General features: G+C 35.3%; 1 protein-coding gene across 1 annotated transcript in view; it reads left to right on the top strand.

Annotated features, from left to right (window-relative positions):
• The window catches only part of LOC145670237 (nose resistant to fluoxetine protein 6-like), a 187,306-nt gene that overhangs the window by 89,051 nt on the left and 84,122 nt on the right, over positions 1–14,133 (top strand). Inside the window, exons 4-5 of the mRNA XM_081738633.1 lie at positions 6,867–7,078; positions 11,761–11,846. Coding sequence (XP_081594759.1) covers positions 6,867–7,078; positions 11,761–11,846 — 298 coding nt within the window. The remainder of the gene's footprint in view (positions 1–6,866; positions 7,079–11,760; positions 11,847–14,133) is intronic.

Below are 14,133 nucleotides of genomic sequence, written 5' to 3'. Positions count from 1 at the left end.
ATATGATGACATAGAATATATAGAATAATATTTATATGATGCTGCCCGTTATACTACAATCTTGTGAAACTTGAGTGATAAATTAGCAGGTGTTGCCGTATCTCCTTTCTCAGCGAAGCAATTTTTATTACTAGGATCCGGGTTTATGTGCACTAAGAATCTAAAAATAGGCGTTAAGACCTAGAAATGTGCACTATCAAAAAGTATCAATGTTACCTGTAGAAGTTAGGTTCTATCTCTTCCGATATATTGGAGTAGAGATGGAACATATTTTTGGAACTCATAATTGAAACCACTTCTCCCTATCTATTACCACTTTTTGTCAATAGTAATCAATGTTAAAACAAGAAGTAGTTGATTCCTGACACTTCCGGTTTGATTATATAGTTAAGAGAGAAGATGGTACCTATTTTTAGAACACTAAATTGGTTCGAAAAGAACCGCTTCTCGCTATGTCTTCTATCATTATTGCTTATGTAGACCAATATTGAAGCCGGAAGTTGTACTGGATTCCTATTTCTTCCGGTTGAAGAAGAGAGTTAAAGATGGAGATGAAATGTGTTGTTGGAACGCTTAATCGATTTCAGGAAACCGCTACTCGCTGTCTATTACCGTTTTTTGCTCTACAGTAATCAACGGTGAAACCAAAAAAAGTGTTATTTCTACCACTTCCGGTGGATGGATAACCTCAACCAACGAACTCGATTCCTAATTTTTGACCCTCTACATCAAACAGTTTATTCATTTCAGAATGATTTGCATACATTGTTTACTGTGAGTAGAATGTATTTCCACAGTACACCACTAGAATTTTTTTTCAGTTTTCTGGTGTCCAATTTCGTGTACGCTGTTACAATAAATTTATAGGTCAAAAATGACCACTTGATCATCAAGTAATGTAAATGGACAATATTTGTACAATGACACAAAAAGTTTGGAATAAAGACTTATTGATCCGTCACATGTGTTAGTTCTACTAGGTGATTGATTCGATCTTTCTTAATGATAGATTTGAGCTTAGCACCAAGTTTTCTTTAACCAATTTTTGAGTTTCGCGTGATGAAGAATTTAACGATGCTTTCTTAACAACTTTGAATATCATTAATTTGCTCTTAGGTACTCCCGAATGCTCAATCCGTATTAATGATGGCGAGACCTTGTGAAAGAGACGAAATTGTTTTGTTGGAAAAACATGTTAGAAAGGAGTAGTTGTCCTCAAAAGGTAGGAAAATATTTATCAACGGATGTCCAACACACGATACTACCGATTGAAGACTTTAAGAATATTAAAATGATTCGTAACTTCAAACACACACAAAAATATGTTAATATCCTTAGAATATGCGCTAGCCCTCAAAATATTGCAATGGTTTGTGATACCAGGTTGGTAGAGCAGAAAGTATACGAAATCTTTGTGATTTATATTCGCCACCTTTTATTACAAAACAATATGATACAGTTATGATAAAGTTAAATAAGAATTGCTAAACCGAGCGTCCGGAGACTCTGCTGAGTCACTATTTCCTGTAGACTCTGATTTTTGTGATTCAGGTGAGATTTTTGGTAAGGATCCTCTACGGCTCATAGCAACCGAACAGAGCAGGTCGATGTAAGGAGCACTACACGGCCCAAAACCCCCGAAAGAGTGTATATGTCGTAAAGGAGCACTTCACGGCCCAAAGCAGCCGAACACAGTAAATGGTTGTGAAGGAGTACCCCAAGGCCCAAAGCAGCCGAACAGAGTAGCAGAAGTGGTAAACGGCCATCTCGGAATAGACTGACCAAGAGGTGGAACAGGAACAGAAAGATTGTTTTGGGGTACTGCCCCACAAATCTTGCAGCATCTGGTGCTGCATGCACTAAATTGGTCTACTAGAAACACACAGAGTCATGTTACGGTTAATTTATGGTTCCTAACACTCGCGAGAGGTTATCTTTCATGGTTCTGGAAGGAAAAGATGAAGAAACGGTGACTAAAAGTGTTAGTAAGTTTGGAATGGTGTAAATGGATAAAATTCAGCAAACTGAGAAAATTATCCCACGTCTAGATTCTAACAGCTGGAAAAACTGCAATGCCAAGCTGAAGGTCGAACAACGAAGAACAGAAAACCAATGCTTTATTGCTGGTATATCAGGTTGGTAATGAATTTGGTCTACTACAAGACAGGAATAGGAATTGTTTACTAAGTACTGAGAGCGGGTTAGAGCCAATGCTGGTAGTCTTCAGGTAATTCATTGTCAAGAATGGTCACGGTTGGCAAGTAAGTTCTTGATACCATGCATATTCTCGTTTGTTAAGTTTTCAAGCAAGCCTTGTCAGTTAAGCAGCAGACTGCCACTGCACACCGTGAGGTTCTTCTGCCCCTCAATAAGGTCGCACGTCTCTCAAGCCGAGGGAAATTCCATGGGCGCAATTTTTGGATCACTAGCATATGCCATTATCTTCTGGTGTACAAACTTTATATATATTTCATTTAATTTAAAACCAACTTCAACGTGATTAACTAGAAAACATATCTTAATTAATTTAACTTGTCTCATAGTTGTTCCAATCTTAAAAGTACACTTACAGTGGATGAATGTGAGGAAGTGTGTAGAGGAGTAGGGATGAGAGGGGAAGGAGATGATGTAGAGAGCGGAACGGACCTCTGAATCGGTTTTAAATTGAACACACTGTATGTAGTTCTTTCACTGGAAAACCAAGCGCTTTTTATTCAAAATGCTTATGATACCTTAAAATCTAGGTCTAGATAATATAGTCAGTGAATTCTAAAGAATGCTATTTGTCTCTGTGAATGTGCATTATCGCCCCAAAAAAGTGTTCCACTTCCTGCTCATTTAGTACACACTGCTGCATAGTACTTCCTATTTTGAGGAGATCCATTTTTAGGAGACCCCAACTTACGTAAAATACCTGTTATTCCGATTGTCCGGACAATAAGAAAACAGAATATATTTATTTGATAATAGGAAAAGGCTACGTGAAAGGACGACAGCAACAAAAAATAATGGGGAAGTGACAACATAATTGTCCTGTGGTTAGGATACTTTTCTTTAGCAAATTGTTTTTTTTTTTTTTTTTTTTTTTTGTTCTTTCGTCTCTGTGTGAAGCCATTCTTGCAAGACGGACAGCCGGAACATTGGTTTGATAGGAGTGAAAGTAATGATGGCATTCTTTTCTTTGTTGTTGATTTATTCTGGCATGTCGATGACATTTGCAACTATTTGAGTGTCTTCAGCATTATTTCGTTTTTGTAAAGGACAGAAAGAAAAATGAAACATGTGATTATGACGTAAAACGACATTACAATAGGATGAAGACTCAAAAAAAGAATTCGCCATTTTTTATTGAAAATATTTTACGGCATAACCAGTGACGTAAGGTTAAATTGCTTTCATATTTACGGCGTCTTGTATAAAATAACATGTTAATTTAAATCCTAACGTGTTGTACTGTTAGTGAAGTGTCTTAAAAAAAGTGAGGCTCTTCTTCAACGACTACCTAGACCTACATGAAAGAAGAAATTTCAACCTTGATGGAAAGCGTTTATGTCAGTGGATAAGATAGGACGAAAGAATACAGAGTGCATTAGCTAAATATATAACCCCGAAAAATGTTAAGAAATAAAAAAATCGTTCTGTTTACATGTTGGATTACCAAAACTCCTTTATATATTTACTTTGTACTAGCGGTATATCTGTTCTTCGCACGGAGAGAATACGTTTCATTTTGGACATAAAGGGCACCAAAACTGTCACTAATCAACTTAGAGAACTCCGCCAAAAAACTATGAATTTGACACTAATATCGGTCATATTCAATTATTTTTACATGACATCATCATCCCTTAGGAGTACTAATGGGAGCTGAATTTTGATTTAAACACCATCGGAAGTGTCACTGTTCATTTCAGTGACCCCTAAACAGGTTTATTCGACACTAATATCGGTCATTTTCAATCATTTTTATATATCTCCTCCTTCCCCAAGTTGCACCTTCAAAGTGAAATGCCCAAACCTCATCTATGTTGAAAATTGGATCGACACCACTCGGGTGGTTCAAGAGTTATTAAGTGACAAAGATACTCACTTTAATTTATATATATATATATATATAGATAGATATAGATAGATAGATAGATAGATAGATATATAGATATATAAATCTCAAGAACTATTTGATAGACCACTAGTCGTATTATTTTAGCCAAGTTGGAGAAGTTCGAAAGTTAGAAACCGTTGTAATTGATGGAGGTGATTAATCTACTGAGAGCGGTACAAATAAACTTTTCCCGGTTTTAACATTGATCCCTATAGAACAATAACAGTAATAGATAGCGAAAAGTGGTTTCCTGCAATCGAATATGCGTCCCAAGAATCATTTCCATGTTTAACTCTCCACTAAAACCGAACGTGATAGAAATACATAAATCTACTACAAATTCCGGTTTCAATATTGATCTACAATATGTAATGCAAAAGGAAGAAGCGAATTTTGAATCGATTTAACGTTCTAGTAATTGCTATTATTTTCATCTTAACGCTATATTGAAATCGGAAGTATCACAAATCAATCATTTTCGGTTTTAATGTTGATCGCTATAGCATGAAAACGGTAATAGATAGCGAGAAGCAATTTTCTTTTAATCAGTTAAGCGTCTCAACAATATATTCCATCTGCACTCTTACCTCTTTACTAAAACCGGAAGTGGTAGAAATCTACTACGGCTTTAATACGATATTAATTGGAAAGATATCACGCCATATAAATCAAAGTCCTTTACTTGGTGTGAACGTGGAATTTCTACGCGTTGTTTGTTCGAGAAACAACTTCACTATGTATTACTTAATTATTTACCTAGGTAATTTATTTATTTCTCCGTACCTAGGTACTTCCAGATACATCACGTTGGCCATTTTACACTGAAACATGTAACAGTAATAGGGAGAAAAATAAAATAACAGAGAGAGAATAATTATCTTTTTAAATTGGACATTTGGAATTTTTAAAAAGAAACATCTCTTTTAGGTCGGTGTTTAAGATGTCCAAAAATGTCCTGAAGTGTTCTATCAGAGAACAAAAGATGTCCAGAATGCATCTTCTCAGTTGTTTATAAGAATTGCCCTGAAAGTGTTCAAAATGTATCTGAACTTCTGATGTGTCCAATGAGTATGTAAGTACAAAAGCAACTTTGAAACGTACTTATGACACTTTATACAATACCATTTATACATTTGCAACTTGTTTGTGCCCAAATACTCTTCATTTAACACTTCAGGAGTTTTTAGGGCAGTTCCTATTCAGGGGCGTCATTTAGGGGGGGGGCAGGAGGGGGCAATTGCCTCCCCCAAGAGTTTGAGGAATACATATACTTTAATAAATTGTCTACTAATATACTAATACAAAACGTGAAAGTCTTATGTCTGTGGTGCTCTTGCCCCCGTCAAGCGAAGTCTGAAATGACGCCCCTGTTCCTATTAGGCATGGCCGAAACGGGTTCCTGGCGGAACGTGCTTTCTGCTCTGAACGGATTCGGTTCTAGAAGATCCGGTTCCGGAACCGAGTTTTCAGATCCAATCCTGGAACCGGTTCCCAAGATCCGGTTGCGGAACCAAGTTTTTCGGATCAAGGTCAGGAACTGGTTCTGAAAACCAAATCTCCAAAAAACCAGTTTCTCGCGGAACCGGTTCCGCCGGAGCCGGAACTTTCTTGCTAACTACTTTCATGGAAATTCTGTACTTTTTGTTCACTGATAGAACATTTCAGAACAGTTTTGGTCGTTTAAATGTCATTTCTAAAAAATGTCCAAATCATATTCAAACAGATTTATTATTATTATTAATTATTAATTATTATTATTATTATTATTATTATTATTATTATTATTATTATTATTATTATTATTATTATTATTATTATTATTATTATTTGCAGAGTAGTCATTGGACACAAACTTATTTTTTTGTAGATACTTCACGGAATAATACACATTGATTTCCCTTACCCATTAATGAAGTCAGTCTATGATTTCATCCATCATCTGCAATAATTATTCTTGGTATTTGTTCTACATCGGAAACTTCATTACCACATTGCGAAAAATGCACAATGTATTGCAAAAAATACACAGTGTATTTTTAGATACAGTAGGACACTATATACATTACCAACACTCTTTGAACACCTCTAGATTGCACACATTCACCCCTTTTAGATACTGTCTGGTTCAAGTGTGTCCCAGATGTATATACAAAATGTGAAAATGTATGTCATCACTTTGTTTTCGAACTATTTACCGAGAAGAAGAAGTGTTTTAAATATGTCGTACTAGAAACTGTTTTCGGAGAATGAACGCTTTTGGACAAGCGAATCACACTTTATAAACACACACTTGATATATTTCCCCCTCAACATCTGTACTAAAAGTGTTTAAACTTTTTTTAACAGTGTAGTGTATGTGTTGTAACTATTTTCAAGCAATGTCCGTAAAAATGTAACTTAGCGATATTTTCACTCTCCTCCATGGAAAGGGGGGGGGGTCTTTTAAATATGTCCTAGCAAGACATATTTCTGTATAAAGCACTGTTGGGATATAGTGAAAATACTTTCTGACTGCTAGGACAAAGTTATACTAATTTTCTCCAGAAAAACTGCCTTAAGAGTGTTCAAAAACTCATTTTGACAGGTGGATCTGAAGGTGAGTCTAGTGACATCTAGCCATTCTTTCTCCTTTTTCTCTATCTTTGAACTAGATTGACAAGTTAAAAGGCGCATTTTTTACTCACTGTTAACTTATAGTTATTTTTACTGAGAAGTTAATACGTACTGTATTCATCCAATAATGTACATTTTCTTGTTTTTTCAGCCAGGACACAGATTACCAAAGTTTTCAACGGTGCATTGGGCATTCTGTATTCCCTCATCTTGTACAGCTGGAGACCTTGAAGATATTCTCATCGACACACTACGACCTTTTAATGAAACTTCTGGAGTGAAATTCCAGGTGGCTGTTGATCCGAGAATGTGTCATGTGAAAGAGCCCACAAAAGCGATGAGCAGAGGAACAAGATGGACCTTGTGAGTATACCTATTAAAGCGTGCTTTAGTTTCTAATTCTAATTTTTCACTTCCAAATGATCTGCTTTTATTCAGAACACAATGTGCGTTTGTGGTGTACTTTATGTGTCACGTGCGCTCACAAAGTGTAAGTGTACGCTTGTTTAATTAAAGCTGACTTTGCACTATTCACCCATTTGTATTGTACAATATTACCTCTGGAATCTGAACTCTAGCAAGTTATAATTCGAACGAAAAATTCAGGCAAATTTCCCCCCGAAATTGCAATAGAACCTTTTTTATCTCTCCCTATTTTCCCTTCCTCCCATTTACACATTACAAAAAATATATATATATTAATACTAAAAAGAAGATTCTTATCAACCCTTAACCTGGGTGTCCTCCTTTCTCTTTCCTTTACCTAATTGAGAAAGCGAGGTTGCATATAAAATAGCTCGTTTTTTAAATTTAATTAATCTCATCTAGGGTAAAACTACTCGAGAAAATTCACCCTTTCCGGGAACGATTTTTTGAAATTAGAAAACATAGTTTTTCTTTTTTCAATTAACTTTTATTGAATAAATTATTGAGAAAGTTTAATTGGTTCAATAATTAGTAAGTTGTCTATTTCTTCTCTAAATGCTCCCACTCAGAACATTCCTATCTAAATTCTTAATTTGAACTGCTCTAGAATATATATATATATATAGTGATCTCTAATAAGGGATTGGCCTGTAGAGTAATTTGCCTCGCGTTCTCTTACAAGCTGACAAATCTACTCCTTATTTTTTTCTATCAGCTATACTAATTGCTTATAGTATGCTTCACCTAGTTGCCCTAAGCATGAAACAACTTCTTATATGAACTGCTTCACTGGGAAAAAACTAGCTAATTATTAAAGGTAGTTAGGTTTCGGTAAGGTTATTTTGGACCCGTAAACTGAATCCGAGGATAAATCAAGTGGTGGGGGACTCTCTCAGCTTTGTCTATGTTTCAAGACTCCGCTTCAAACTAAGTTTAAGATCCTTAAAAGAACCTTCGATCAATTAATAGTCGGGTACTCATTTAATTACCCTGTGAACACCTCTTAGTTCACTTAAACTCAAATTTCTCGTTGTTCTGTGATAAACGAGAGAACAAAATGTCCAAAATTAAATCTTTAGTCCTGAATAAAATATTCTTTACATTCCCTACACACTTCTCCTCGCACCTTAATTATACAAAAACCCATATTCAATTAGCCAGAATTCACACGATAGTTACCTTTCGCGATCCCTTCCAAAAACTCCTTAAATCCGAGTTATCCAACTCATTATTTCTTTTAAGTTTCGAATCCTATCCTCTCTCGAAATTAAAACCAACATTTATAAGTTAGACAATAATTCCCCAAAGATATACTCTAGCGAAAACTTTTCCTCTTATTCTGAGAAACATAAAGACGAAAAACGGGACTCCATTACTTTGGAGGATTCCTTTCAGAATGACTTAACTTGAAAATCCGCCTCTTTTTATAGCTGTTGAGCAATTCTCGGTCAAAGGAATCTCTTGCGGGTAGCGGGGAGTATGAGTTTACCTCACCCAAAAAAAATTTCTTCTCCTAATTCAAACTATAACGTTTCACGTTCCCCTGAGGAGTGTTTCCAACTATAGTAATTTCACTAAATTGAATACAAGAAATTTACAAAAATAAAAAAAAAATATGAATATGGATAAGTACACATTTACATAGACTATATATATATATATATATATATATATATATATATATATATATATATATATATATATATATATATATATATATATAACTACTAATTATTTATTACTAATATACACAAATTATAAGAAATACAGCAAGGTGTACCTTGCAAAATCTGAACGCTGCTATTTTGCTCCGGAACCCATACGCTTGGCCGTTCAGTTCGTCTGATATGATTTGATTGAGTTCAGCATCCATTTCAGCAGCAAACCTATATGAGACGTGGACCTACAGTTTAATATGGAGTCCGAACCACATGAGCTTCAGCCGGAAATCAAACCCGGATCTCCCACGCTACCGCGAGTGAACTCTCTCGTTCAGCTCGTTGTTGAATATTGTACTGAAAGTATCTAGTGTAATTTCTGCAGCTAATTTTCATGTTTTTATGCGTATTTCGCCTTAAATAATTTTACTTCAATATTCTAACCTAAAATTCAGTGTATTTACTGTTGAAATAATTTCGAAAATTCGAAATCACGGGACTCAGAGACGGATTAATCCAATTTCTGTTATTTTGAAGGGGAAAAATTATAATGGAACTTGAACGATTTGGAATTCAAACACGGTCTGGAACGAATTCAGTTCGGATTCCTAGGCATAGCTGTACTATTATTCTAGCTGGCGAAGTACCAGACCTTGCTCCATTAAAACATAAGAAATTGTAGCTCTTTTACACAGCAATTAATACGCTTTTTGCCCCGCTCAATCCCTTGCAATTTTCGAATTTTCGAAAAGGCTGTAACATTGTTTAATTATTTGTAACTAGCACATATACCTGTTCTTCCCGGTATAACTACGGTAAGAATAACGTTTATGCACAATTTTTGAAAGGAAAGAATTGCGTGAAATACATAACGACGAGCAATACCTTCGGTATTGTCGTAAGGTATGCAACCTGGGCGGTATGAAGAACAGTTGCGTTGCCTAGCTCATAGGCACTATACTTCACTGTACATAATTTTTGCATGTTTCTTGATCTGTGCATTCCCCCGCTCGAGTCGAAATTAAAAGTAGAACCCTCATACACGATTGGATCTAGTGAAGGACTATCTATCTAACGGAGCGAACTGAGGCAAGGGAATGGCATAGAAAGTTCAGGCATTGAAGCTTACTTTCGATCAAACGCTATTCGAAGTCACTTTCACACGTATAACTTAGGTCAGCCTAGCTTTGTTTATCATTAGCTTAGATTAGCAAAGCTCGACAAACATTGATACCATGACTTAAGGCAACTTTAGATGTACACCGTGTTTAAAAAAAAAAAGACTTAATTTAGGACTGTAATAATTATGGAACATGGGACGTGCCGGCAATGAAATGAGCATTGTTTGAATGGACTTGGCCTAGAGTTTCAGAAAATCGACGTTAGATATCAGTCAGTGCGTCTTCTCAGTTTGCAGTCAGGTCAGAAGTAAGATGGCGTCCGTTCAATAGAAGGCATTTTGTGTGCTACAGTTTGCAAAGACTGAGTCATTGATTGCGGTCCAGCGTGCTTTTCGTCAGCGTTTTGGCATTGATCGGCCTGCATCCAAAAACATTCGTCATTGGTATCGCCAATTTGAAGAAACACGATGTTTCTGCAAAGGTACGAGTCCAGGTCGGCTTCGCACTTCCGATGAAATGGTGGAAACAATTCGGCAAACATTTGAGCGGAGTCTGCGGAAGTCTGCTCGTCGCGCAAGCATTTGTAGCCTAGCTAAAACTTGAAGATTTTTATGAATACATGTGGACTTTTAAAATCAGGCCATTCTTTTTGAAACACCTTGTAATTAATTTATCTTAAGTTATTCTCAGTTAGATGAGTTAAGAATATATTTGTTTTATATTATTACAGAGGTAGTTTATCTAGACATAATTTAAACAAATAATACATTTATAGTATTTTTCTTTATAAACGGGAGTGTTCAGAATTTAACCCTAAACAAAGATAAGGAATAACGACTTTTTAGGGTACTAGTTAACAATATACTAAATGTTGAGTTTAGTGTTCCTCTCAGAAGCGAAGCTATATGAGACGTGAACCTACACCTTGAAGTGGGAACCGAACTACGTATATGAGTTCCCGCCGGGAATCAAGCTCGAGTGGTACTAATAATAGAATTTAATAAATTATAATGATTATCCTGTATACGCAGAAAGTACAATTGCCAGTAGATGATGAAAAAGCATATGTAAAATAAAAATCAACTTCCTATTTGTTCGGTTTCATTCGAAGTAACGAATTTTAACCATAAAGGGCCTAACCGGTTTGATCATCAGGATCAGACTGTGTCACGTCATCAGGTCAAAAGTCACGTTGCGTGTTAAATCCAATCTGGAGGTTCCAAATCAAGATGTGAGATATTTCAAGCACGTAATCTATCCATATTTACTTTACGTGCTATACATCGTTTTTAAGCTCTTCATTATGTCTTTACAATAAGCTATTAATTAGCCATCTTCTTATAGTTTTTGAAATATGTGAACGACTTCATTTTTTAAATGGATTATCTATAGACTTAAATGTTCATATTTCGTGATTTTTGACTGTGTTCCATCCATTTTAGGACAATTTGCTTTTAAAATATAGAATCTAGATACTCTCTCTCCTACATTTGAGCTTAATTTTAGCCACCTGAATTATTTGTTTTTAATTGATTTTCCATTTACATTAATGTTAATGTTTCGTGCTTTTTGGCCTATGCTCTATCATTTTAGGACAATTTGTTTTTTTGAATATAGAATCTACATAGTATCTTCTACATTTGAGCAGAATTTCAACCATCTTCCGAAAACTGTATTCAGATTATTGCAAGCGGATAGGCCTTTTGCAGACTTAAAGGAAGCAACACCAAGAATTTGTTTTAAAAAGGTGATTTTTAACAAATCTCTATATTAATTGAATGTAATTAAATTTATTACTTTTGTAACTACACATGTTTTATATATATTTTTTCTATTTCAGAGCATTCTTTATGACAATAATAGGCATAGCGCTTCTGGGTACCGTTATAGATTTTGTATTCAACGAGGAATCTGAGATAAAAGCACGTAAGTAAATAATATCATACTATTTAATATTTTAACTTTTCATTACACGTTTACTAACTAATTATAGCAACTTTACACGATAGTTCTAGTTTCTTTTGTAAGTTGGGAGAAATAGTTTCCAAATGATAAATAGTACAATGAGAAATATGTTGTGCAGATTTTTACTGAATTTCCTTGAGAGCCAACTTCGAACAAAATTTACATTTGGCAATGATGTATTTTCGACAGAATTGAATTAATTTTACTCAGAGCAATAAAACATTTTGCACAATATGTTGCAGTAAAACATACTCATTCGATATATATAATTCAACAATTATAAAATTTATTACAATTCTAAATTATTCGACATTCAACTAAAATAACAACAGACATAAATGAGGATTGGAACAATAATTGCTAACAGAATAACAGAAAAATATAATAATTTGAATAAAATTGTAACAATTGCATTAAATAAATTTACGAAACAATTAAGAAAAAATAATTAAGTCAACAAGAAATATATTTCGATAGTCGAACCAAAGGAAGGGGTAGAAAACCGCCTATCAACGGCATCATATCTAGTGTTACTGTCTGCTTTTTTACGCCATCCAATGATATTACATCTTATTTGTATAGTATGTCGTCCAGTTGTATAAATGTTCAGTGTTGTCCTTTGTGTTAGAGAAGAAACATCTCATCTAGTTCTTTTCCATGTGGTAAGGTGCCAAGAACCGACGACACGTTGCCACGTTGGATAGCAATAGATATGCGTTGAATTAGGAAAGATGTTGAACGAATATCTCCAGTAACGATAGAAATGCGTCTGCCTACTTTTCTAATAAAATCAAGGCTTGCAGATCCCCAAGCACCACTAGTCTTGATGGCAATTGGAGCAAAAATAAATTTATCAAGGAGGCTGTTATATTTCCTTTGCTTTTCTACTTCTCTACGACTAGCAACAGCTCCAGCATATATATATATATGAGGATTATTCAAATGAAAATATTTGTATTTGATAGTTCAGAAATTAGAAAATACAGAAAAAATAAGCATATCTCATTCTTCGACCCCCCATGATGTCCCCATGATGTGCAATGCATGTATTCAAGTACTTTGGAAATGCATGAATACTTCATGAGAAATCATTTTTTGTTGTGACTAATCATACTGCACCGCGATTCTTACTTCCTTATCAGTTCGCAAGTACTTAGCCCACATCGGCTTTTGAATAGGTCCTAAACCATGAACGTCATTGTGGGGAGATCTGGAAAACAGGGTGGGTATGTGACACAAACATTTGGTACCTTGTATTGTGGACACCTTGAAACGAACAGTATGAGGTCGAGCGTTGACACAAAGCAACAAAACATCTCAAGTCAGAAATCCTCATTGTTTACTCCTGAATGAATGGTGAAAGTGATATTGGAGCAGATCTGCACACAAAGCATTGGTTGCTATTGGTCTTTTTCTTATCATGTCCCGAAATTAGCCCATTTTCATTCCAAAAGTGAATGAACACCACTTTTTCTGCTGATTGTGTGGTGTGGAATTTTCCGGGTTATGGTGACGAACTATGGGATTACTCCTTCCTCGCTCTTCTTGTTTTAGTTTAGTGGTAGTGAACCTAGATCTCATCTGCAAAAATTATACCCTAAAATTAATCTCCTTCGGCATAGGCGTACCTTCGAGTTTTATTTGTGCATTTCCTAATAAAATAGTTTGATTGTTTTCTTGTAAATTCTCATGCATTCTGAGATTTTTGTGTATTCTTGAATTTGGTGATATTGCTTTTTATCTTGTTTTAACGCACTTAAAAGTCAATAAAATGAGCACACAAGGAAGTTATAGTGAGAAGGTGAATGGGCTTCAATTAGCTTTGTAACACCCACATGAAAATTTCTGGCTACGCCTATGCCTTCGGCCGGAAAACGACGAAACAGTTCTTCACAGGAATCAACAATATCAGGTCAGCAAGTAATTACGTCACCCTGTACGTCATGAAATAGTATGTGCTAAACCAACACTAATAAACATAATGGTCGCTTTTTCTTCGCCACAATATACCTATTTTAATTTGACAAATTCTTCCAGTGCAGCGAGTTGTTGCTTGTCAGCATTTAATGTGTCTGGACCTGTCACGAGCGTCCTTCATAGAAATTACCTATTTTCAAACTTCTACATCTGTCATAGACTTGCTACAGAGACACACAAGAATCACCATTCTGCACTTTTACTCTGTCGAAAGTATTAATTGACAAGTTTCGCTTGGTTATGTTTCGAGCATCATGTTAGCTCCTGTCTC

The sequence above is a fragment of the Thermobia domestica genome, chromosome 14 (genome assembly GCF_964235325.1).
Source record: "Thermobia domestica chromosome 14, izTheDome1.hap1.1, whole genome shotgun sequence".
Classification (NCBI taxonomy): Eukaryota; Metazoa; Arthropoda; class Insecta; order Zygentoma; family Lepismatidae; genus Thermobia; species Thermobia domestica.
Note: the sequence above shows the minus strand (reverse complement) of the source record. Positions and strands in the feature narration are given on the sequence as shown.